This window comes from Natrix helvetica (assembly GCF_964273705.1).
Source record: "Natrix helvetica genome assembly, chromosome: 5".
Taxonomy (NCBI): Eukaryota; Metazoa; Chordata; class Lepidosauria; order Squamata; family Natricidae; genus Natrix; species Natrix helvetica.
Window position 1 is genome coordinate 27,732,203 of NC_138551.1, and position 10,744 is coordinate 27,742,946.

General features: G+C 38.4%; 1 protein-coding gene across 1 annotated transcript; it reads left to right on the top strand.

Moving 5' to 3' along the window:
• Nucleotides 1-2,579: 2,579 nt before the first annotated feature.
• Nucleotides 2,580-9,504, top strand: LOC309392612 (amine oxidase [copper-containing] 3-like; the record flags this gene model as incomplete). Its single annotated transcript, XM_081954042.1, has 4 exons — nt 2,580-4,155; nt 7,719-8,004; nt 8,443-8,572; nt 9,220-9,504. 4 exons carry the CDS (start codon nt 2,580-2,582, stop codon nt 9,502-9,504), a joined length of 2,277 nt encoding a protein of 758 aa, XP_081810168.1.
• Between the last annotated feature and the right edge of the window lie 1,240 nt (nt 9,505-10,744).

Genomic DNA, 10,744 nt, shown 5'->3' on the forward strand with positions numbered 1-10,744 from the left:
ACCATAATTCATATTAACTCAAGTATTTTAACTCAGATATATTTATACATATTACCATCATCATACCTCCATTTTCATTTGACTATAATTGTTTAAACGTCCTTCATCATAAAATATATCAAGATTTAAAACATAACCTCATACTGGCATTTCATTCGCTATTTCTAATATCCTCCAATAACACTAAACCCTTATGGCCTATTCTGGCTAAACATCCATAATATTTAGTAACAAAAATTTCTAATCCTCCTTTCCAAATCACTGTTTACAATTTACATCTACTTTCCTTATGTTGTACCCATACATATATATACGTTGTTATTGTTATCCCTCCTTTATTTGACTGTGTCCTTTATCATAACATTTCCACCCCAATAAACAAAACTTAACTAAATTTAACTTAGTTCTTTTTTATTAACTTTTATCTATAACCAAAAAAAATTCTAATCTTCCTTTCATAGGTACCATTCAATATTCATATCCAATTATTACTTATCATAGCAATACACATGTACACATTATTATCATTATCAATTATTTAATTAACTATATCTATTGTCACTAAATTTCACTAAGTTTAACCAGTTTTATATTATACCCTTTCATCTATCAACCTGTATCTTTCCAGTAGCAAAACAATCTCATGCCTTCTGCCATTTGTGGTATCAGTCCTCTAATCATCTCCTTAGTCAAATTTGTATGGACTCCTCTTTGCAACTCATTGCTTATTAAGTCTCTAATGTAATTTCGATGCCCTTCTTCTGTTTCCTTAATCAGATTATCTTTAATTGTCAGTGGTGTTTTCAACGATGTTGCTAACAAAATTTCTCTCTTTAAATCCATAAATTCTTTTATTTTCTTCTTCTTCTGTGTCTTGCCATCTGGGGTAGAGTTTCCCTCCATTTAATTCCTCCTTCCATATTCCACTCTTTCCATTTCCAGACACAAACCAATCACCATAGATATCAGCGGATTTAATTTCTTTGTAGTCATTTTTCTCTTCGGTTTTTATGACTCTAACCTCTACCTTTTTCACTTGATAAACACCTCCAACTTCTTCATCATATTTTACTGTTAGATGCTCTAGATTTTCCAATTTCTTCTCCATCCTCTCAAATGTGTTTGATAATTTCTGAATTTCTAACAATATCTTTTCCAAACTTAAAGTTTCTTTCTGCTGTTGAGATTGTACCATTATCTCAAGCTGACAAACACTGCTGCTCTGGCTTGGAAGGTTTTTACAAGATTAAGCATAAATTCACAATAATTTCACCTTTCTCTGGTTAAAGATATACTTCAAAGGAACATCTGTATGCTTTTCTTCTTATCACTCTCTATAGACAAAACAGTGAGACCTTGAAGTGCCAAGCCAGAATAATCAGTGAGGAAAGTAAAAGTGTTTTGTTTCCAATACATAAACTTCCAGCCTCCAAGTAGCAGTGTCGTCTTTCCCTCTGTTGTTGCAGTTTTCTTTGTTGCTTTTTGTATCTTTTTTTATTCCAAGTTAAAAAAAAGTCAAATTCTTGAATGAAATAGAGAAGAAAAAGGGGGAAACACATGCAGTAATGAAGGAGAATTTAAGTCCATAGATTGCAAAAAATAATAATGAAAAAAACTTCGCGTTAAAAGGCTTGCATAAACTCCATCCATGAAAATAACATTTTAAAAGTAAGATAATCCACTGTCCAAATCCATTCAAAGCTTAATTCTGCTGCTTATTTCTTCTGTTCTCAAATTTAAATTAATTTTAAGTTATATATAGGCAGTCTTTTTTAAAATGGTAAAAATTCCTCACCAGCTGGAAACCCTTTCTCTTTCTGTATCCTTCTGTTTTGGAGCCACCCCCACTTCATCAGCCTGATGGCTGGACATTTTGTTGCCGGCTTGAAGAACTTCTCTTGGATCAATCAGGAACTTTGCAATGTCCCTGAGACGTATTCTTCCTGTTCACCATCTCTGTGGGACAGTTTAGGTCTGATTGGACCACCCAGCGGCAAAAGTATCAGCTGCAGCCTTGGAGAATCGAGACCGCACGTCTGTATCGTCGCGACGTTGGTCCTCCTCCAGGACAAAAATCTATTGAATCTCAGTGCTCTTCTAGTCTTCTTTCAGAAACTTCCTGAATGGTACCTTTTTAAAAGATATAATTTTGAGAATAAGAATATTTGCATAGTATTTACCCTCCCTTTCAATCTACATATACTTTCCTGATATAACCAACAGTGCAAAGTAAGAGATTGCAAATCTACTCATAAAAACCGTAAAATCCCACTTGCTTTGAGCTCAACTTCTAGTCAGTTTAGAAGTGTGCAGCCATTGCTTTCTTCTGACTTCCTGGTTTTAACTAATGAAAAATTGAGGGTCCTGACTGGATGGTAAGATCATTGAATTTGTGAATATATAAGTTTGCTATCTTTGCACGATTTCTGGAATGTTCTGTAAATACAAGAAATTTATACTTTTGAAACTTGCATGCTTAACAAGTGTCTTTAATACAGTATTTATGTCCATGATTAAAAAAATTTTTTTTTAAATTTAGCAAACCATATTCTCTATGTTTTGTCCATAGGTTTGGAAAAATGAAGTTGAAAGTGATTTATTCTCTCATAGCAATAGGTGTCATCATAATTATTATCTTAGTCTTGAGTTTCCTAAATAGAGGAGAAAAACCCACAGAATGTGAGAATTCTTCCCAGAAAAAGGAGAAAGAGGAAGGTGGTCAGGATACTGGCAGCCAAGTATTTCAAGATTTAACCCCAGAAGAGATAATGCAAGTAAAGAGGTATTTACAGTCCAATCTTGGAGTGCCATTGGTGGAGACACCTCAAGCCAAACCATCAGACAACTGCATTTATTTCATAACTTTGCAGCTCCCTCCCAAAGCACAAGTATTACAATTCTTAGATCATCAAGGATCTCAGCCACCACGTCATGCTCTGGCTGTGGTCCATTTTGGAAATCAGCTGGACCCCAATGTGACAGAATTTGTGGTGGGTCCACTTCCAGACCCAACATATCATCAAGATATCACAGTAGAAAAATATGGAAGGAACTTGCCTTACTCTCAAAGGATGGTTTTGACAAATGAGTTTCGTGAAATCCGGGATTTCTTAAGGAGAAATGAATACCTGAAGGCTCCAAATTTCATGCAAAAAGTTCTAAATTACAATGGAAACAATCTTCGGTATAGCAGACAAATGCCACCAGGGCTAAAATCAGGAGATCGTAAAATATGGGTGAGTCATTTCCAGAATGTGACTGGCTCCTATTTGCATCCCGTTGGTTTTGAGGTCCAAGTGGATCATTGTAGCTTGGATGTTTCTGAGTGGAAGGTAATAAAAGTATTCTATAATGGACAATACTTTGAAGATATGGAAGATCTTGAGAGACAATTCAATATGGGAAAGGTTAGAGTAGACAAGGTTAAAGAAGCCCCTCTTGATGGGGGCTACTCTTCACTGAAGCAGAGGGTGCCACCAAAAGATCCAGGCCCTTTGCAGTATGAACCTCGTGGACCACGCTATAGGATTCACAGAAATCACGTCACTTTTCTGAGCTGGAGTTTTGCATTTGGAATTGATGCAAGCAGGGGTCCACGTATTTTTGATGTCAGGTTTAATGGAGAAAGAATAATCTATGAGTTAAGTTTGCAAGAAGCAAGTGCTATCTATGGCTCCAACAGTCCTGCTTCCATGTTGACCAGATACCTGGATGCCAGCTTTGGACTTGGTTCCAATATCTTTCCACTCACCCAGGGAGTAGATTGTCCTTATTTATCCAGTTACTTGGACTGGCATTTTTTTTATGATAGTCCATTACCTGTTAGCCGTAAAAAGTCTATCTGCATCTTTGAGCAGAATGCTGAGTTACCCATACGACGACATTATGAAAGCATTCAGTCTCCTTTTTATGGAGGGTTGGCAGATTCAAATCTGGTATTTAGGACTATATCTACAGTTGGCAACTATGACTATGTCTGGGATTTTATTTTCCATCAAAATGGAGCTGTTGGTGTTCGAGTCCATGCCTCTGGGTACATTCAAACTTCATTTTACTTCGGTGATGCTGAAGACTTTGGCAATAGAGTCCAAGAATGGGCGCTGGGTGCAATTCATACCCATAATATTCATTTCAAGGTGGATTTGGATATTGGTGGTAAGTAGCAAAAATGTTACTAACTTTCAAGGAAATTATAAGTTCTTTGTCTCAATTTTCTTTCTTGCAATTATTTTAATGATTGTAAGTGCTACAATGAAGAAAAGCTCAACAATATGCTTCCAACAGGGGAGGAACATAAGTATTATTTTTGTAATGTTCTTTAACACTTTAGGTGATGAGATTGTTCAAAATCATTATTTTTTTCTTTTTTCACAATTGTACAATAATACAATAATAATACAATAGTAGAGTTGGAAGGGACCTTGGAGGCCTTCTAGTCCAACCCCCTGCTTAGGCAGAAAACCCTATACCATTTCAGACAGATGGCTATCCAACATCTTCTTAAAGACTTCGAGAGTTGGGGCATTCACAACTTCTGGAGGCAAGCTGTTCCACTAATTAATTGTTCTAACTGTCAGGAAATTTCTCCTCAGTTCTAAGTTGCTTCTCTCCTTGATTAGTTTCCACCCATTGCTTCTTGTTCTACCCTCAGGTGCCTTGGAGAATAGTTTGACTCCCTCTTCTTTGTGGCAACCCCTGAGATATTGGAACACTGCTATCATGTCTCCCCTAGTCCTTCTTTCTCTTAAGCTAGACATACCCAGTTCCTGCAACCGTTCTTCATATGTTTTAGTCTCCAGTCCCCTAATCAACTTTGTTGCTCTTCTCTGCACTCTTTCTAGAGTCCCCACATCTTTTTTACATCGTGGCGACGAGAACTGAATGCAATATTCCAAGTGTGGCCTTACCAAGGCATTATAAAGTGGTATTAACACTTCACGTGATCTTGATTCTATCCCTCTGTTGATGCAGCCTAGAACTGTGTTGGCTTTTTTGGCAGCTGCCGCACACTGCTGGCTCATATTTAAATGGTTGTCCACTAGAACTCCAAGATCCCTCTCACAGTTACTACTGTTGAGCAAGGTACCACATATACTGTACCTGTGCATTTCGTTTTCCTTTTTTTAATTTATTGGTCCATTCCATTTATTGGTCAGACTGCCCTAGGAACTGTTTATACAGTTCTACAGAGGAATTATTGAGTCTACTTATTATTGTCTAGTTTGCTACAGCAATCAAACAGGACAGGTACAGACTTCAACAGATAGTTAGGACTGCAGGAAAAACAATTGCAATCAACCTACCTTCCATTGAGGACCTGTATATTGCATGGGTCAGAAGGTAGACTGAGAAAATAGCGTACGTAAATATTTTTATAAATTTCATGTATTTCCTATTAAGATAGAGTACACATTGTGTCACCCTTGTTTAACCTCACTGACCTTTATTACTGAAAATTGGAAGTGTGGCTTAACTATATAAAAATGGTTGTGTAAGCCCAAAAATATGGTTACCATACCTTTAAGAATCAATGAACACCCACAATACATGTTTTACAAATTTTCTCATGTGTGGCCTTACCAATCCCCTTACCAATGTGTTCCTCAAATTACTCCAAAATATTAGCTACAATCCTGTGTCTTCAATAGTACACTCAGCCATATGCTGCATGCTAGCAAAAACAGTTGGATATGAATGTCACAATGAGTTCCAAAAAGGCTTGTTAAGTCTGGGTGTTATGTGACAAGTGTCTGTTTGTTTGAATTCTGTTCTTCATTTTTCCTTTCTTCTAGGGCCAGTTTGGTCTCTCCACGAGTCAGTAAGCATTCCTGGTATACTGGCTTCAGTGCATTTTTATTGCTGTCCTTCATATATTTTTCCAATGCTCTTTCTTCTTTTTCAACTATCTGATGCATGTGCAACATTTCACACACCCCCTCCCATTATCCTTGATCGGTGGAGTATACTACTCTAGTCTACTCTGTAGTCTTCTCTGTTTACTCTGCATACTGAATACTGGAGAGACCAAACAGACCTATAAAAATGATCCAATGAAGAAGCAAATGAAGTTATATGAAGACAAAGTATTACATAGCCAACACCTTAAAAATATAGCAGGGAAAACAAATAACAGGACCTGTCAAACGGCTAAGAGCAAGAGAGTTGAAGAAAGGGACCTGGGGACTAATTCTGGCTGCGCAAAAGCAAGCCTCAAGAACAAATGCATATGAAGCCAGAATTGAGAAGGCAGCAATTGAGAGCAAATGCTGTCTCTGCAAAGAAGTTGAACAAACAGCAGACGACCTGGTTAGCTGCTGCAGGAAGATCACCTACGTTGACTACAAGCAACAGCAGGACAAAGTAGCAACAATGCTACATTGGAAGATCTGAAAGAAATATCATTTGCCTACAAGCAAGACCTGATGGGACATAAAATAGAGAAAGTCATAGAAAATGAGGAAGCTAACTTGCTCTGGGACTTTAGAATTCAACTAGACAGTTACCGGTCACATGATACCCCAGAATTAACAATTGTCAGTAAGACAGACAAAATAGTGTGGACATGATAATATCTGGAGACAGCAGAATAGAAGAGAATGAACTGGAGAAGATCACAAAATATAAAGACTGCAAATAGAAAAATAACAATTGTGGAAGAAGCAAGCAAAGGTAGTCCCAATAGTCATTGGTGCCTTGGTTGCAATCCAGAGATGAGGTGCTGCCGAATCGGTCCAGTTCGGCTGAACCAGTAATAGAATTCAAGCCTAGGTCACAGAATAGGCAGTGACACAGGGCTGCCATGCCCCTAAACTGGTTCCCTTGCTGCCACCTGGCCACCACCATTTTGGATTTTAGTGATGCATGCAGAACATTTTACATTGAACAGTGCACGTGCATAGCGCATGGGTTTTGAACCGGCAGTAACGCCTGCAGCAACCAATTCCTGGTGCAATCCCAAAACAACAAGAGCATCACTTGAACACCATAGGCATTGACCAATTATCAATTAATTGCAAAAAGTAGCTTGAATCGGAACAGCTGCCATCTTGCAATGATACCTGTAACATCATCAAGCATCCAGATTTACCTATGCCAAGTACTTGGAAAGGACTCAATAGGTGGACAAAAATGCCAAATGCAGTCTCAACATCTGGCTGACTATGTGACAAACTATAATAATAACAACATAATGGTCCTGAATTAAATTCTAGGCAACTTTCCTTCTCAAGTAGAGAAGATTAATAAGCAGAAAACCCCTCTTTGCTTATATACAAAGGCATTGTCATGAAAAGATGTGAGATTGTGTTATCTAGCTTGCAAATATATATTTAAAAGATGGGAAACTAATATGTTCCCACCTTGTTTCAAGTACATATTAGCAAATAAATAAAAGAGACTGAATAACCTCACAGAAAGGTTTATTCTAATAAGCTATTACTAAAAATATTTCAGTTATGCCAAATCTTTAATTCAGCTTGATGTTTTTTTTTGCATTTTTTTGTTTATTAATATTTGCAGTGATTATTTACACTGACATATTTGGATCATATTAAGTCTGAAAAATTAATTGTGTGTACACATAACAATTTCATCTCTTTGTCAGCAAACATTTATGGTATAAACAACTTGATTTTAAGAAACTGAAAATGCAACAAGAATGTTTTCCTTTATCAACAGCTACTCAAAGTACTGATTGTGCTACTTGTTTCCTTTCTGAGGTGTGGAGAATACCCTGGTTGGCAATGACATGGCTTTTGAGACCATAAAGGCCCCTTGGAGCCCAGAACATACCATCTATCGAATGAAGTTGGTGAGGGAAATTTTGGACACTGAGAACAAAGCGGCATTCCGTCTCCATGATGACATGCCCAGATACATTTATCTTGCATCCAACTGCACCAATAAGTGGGGCCATGACCGTGGCTATCGCATCCAGATAGTTAGCTTTTCTGGAGACCATTTGCCAGAGTCAGATCCAATGGAGCCAGGCCTAAGCTGGGGTCGGTAAGTGACTGATTTCTAAGTGTAAAAGTAAAATGGATTCATCCATGTCTTTCGGTTTCAGCACCTTGAATAAGATAGTCAGGAATTACCAATTTTACTCTTAAAGAAATCTATATTACCATCTTTCTGCTTTCTTTAGCCAATTGTAGATGATGTGATACTTGATGTCTCTGTCCAAGGATATTCCCACACCTGGTTGGAGGAAGGTGGAGTGAAGCTACCCAGATGGCAGCCTGTACTGTGATTGTACCATGTGATTGAAAGTTTTTCTAATAACATGGTCCAATCACAGTAGGGGCTGGCAGCTGGACAGCATCACTCTGCCTTCCTCCGACCAGGTTTGAGAATGTCCTTGGTTACCAAGAGAAAATATGTTGTTTTGTTCATAATAATCAATAAACCTCAATCTCTGCAACTTTTCTTGCTTTGCCTTAAAAGTTATAAGCTAGCTGTTACCAAGAGGAAAGAAAATGAACCTTTCAGCACCACTGTCTACAATCAGGTTGACCCCTGGAATCCTCCCGTGGCTTTTGCTGACTTCATAAACAATGAGGATATTGTCAATGAAGTAAGTGATGATGAATTCCACCTAGCACTGAAGCACCTTGCAGGTTATTATCCCACAACATGGTTACTATCCAAATGCTTTGGAATTGAAGTCAAACATATTTGGAAGACATCAGAATAGAAAGGTAGCCTTCTGGACTGTCACTGAACCTTACTCCAGAAGTAGGCTAATGCTGCTAAAGGTTTTAGAAGCACATTCCCTTAGGGAAAAATGGACTTTCAAATGCCTGCTCAGAGGACCACTTAAATTTTCCTGCATCAGGCCTCAGTTTTCCTGTTTGCATTCTTGTTAGTTGATGTAATGGGACCTTTGAAAATACACAGAGGCAAATTTGTATGCCTGGGATTTATGCCTTACTGTTTGCATTTGTTTTTTAATGGCTTTTTAATACCATGATTGATAAAATTTTGCAGAATGGATCAAAGGTCTTTGCTAACAATTTTGTACTCCCATTTTTCCATTTCTACATATCCCAAATTCTGAGTAGGCAAGCATAAAATTATGTTGTCAGATTATCCCAGATTTTACTACAGCTGCTGCTTTAATGAATAAACTTGGTTTCTCTGAACCTGCTTCTCTATCATTTTCTATTTAGTAGATGTTGTATCTAAGATACCACAATGATATTTCCCCTTTTCCTTTCCTAGGATCTGGTTGCCTGGATCAATGCTGGCTTTCTCCATATTCCACATGCTGAGGATATACCCAATACTGCAACCCTTGGGAATGAAGTTGGTTTCTTCTTGAGACCCTACAATTATTTTGATGATGACCCTTCCATGTATTCTCCAGATAGTGTTTATTTCAACCACCTGCAGGACCCGACTTCCTGTGCGGTGAACCAACTTGCATGTCTGGCAAAAATAGCTTCGTGTTTGCCCATTTTTCCTTCTTTCACTTATGAGGGTTTTCAAAACATGACAATTTTCTAATGCCTTCTGTTTGACAGGTGACTTGGAAATTGGAAACAAACAATGAATGATATTATAGGTGTTAATACTGAGGAGTTACTTTCCTCACTAGTCTTTTACAATGTTCATTTTCTTTATGCATATGTGCCAATTACCTGTGACTCCTATAACCTTGAATAATGAATGTCAGGAATGACACCATTTTGAAGTCTTCTATGACCTCCCAGCCAAAGTCATCATACTTCAAGGCATTCAAGAACATGTTGACACTCTTTGTAGTAGTGTAGCCCTCTTTGAGGTGCACAGAATGAGCCACAGGGAGAGATGGATAAATGCCCCTGTTACAAAACAGCATGGCTTTGAGCCTCCTAGATGAACTGTTTATGTATACAGGGTATGTGCCAATCACCTGTGACTCCCATAGCCTCCAACAGACTGGCCACATTGTTGCAAAAGCACAGCCCATCTTGCTAACTGAAGAAATTCAGAAAATGCTGGTGATGCTTTATCTGATCTGTGACTTGTACATTTTCATCCAACAAGCTCCACTCCTTGAGCCTAAATGACAGAAGCTCAGCACCAGACTTTTAAAGACTTAACTTTTAACTTTAACTTTTATTTGATTTCTAAACCGCACCCTCTCCCAAAAGGGACTCGGGGCGGTGTACAGTCATATTAAAAACACAATGAATATACATAAATATAAATATAGCAATAGATATAGGTGTGGCTGGATGAGGTAACATATAATTTACTGTACAATAATAGTTAAAGTTCAAATTTAAAATATAAAAATTTAAAAATTTAAAAATGCATTAAAAAACTACCCCTAAAAAACTATCCCGGGATAAGATGTTTGCCAGGAGGTATACAATGGGACTATAAATGGGCCAGGCCGGCTAATTGGAACAGGTGGGTCTTGAGTTTCTGTTGGAAGGAGCGGAGGTCGGTGGTAGTTCTGATATTGGGGGGGAGGTCATTCCAGAGGGTTGGGCCCATCACAGAGAAGGCTCTACTCCTGGGCGCCGCCCGTTGGCATTGCTTAGTGGACGGCACCCGGAGGAGTCCCTGTGGGAGCGAATTGGTCGCAGGGATGTATGAGGTAGGATGCGATCCCGCAGGTAACTAGGTCCTGTGCCATGGAGCGCTTTGAAGATGGTAATCAACACCTTGAAACGCACCCGAAAAACCACAGGCAGCCAGTGCAGCTCGCGCAGGAGAGGTGTTATGTGGGAGTACCTGGTACTCCCCATGATAGCCC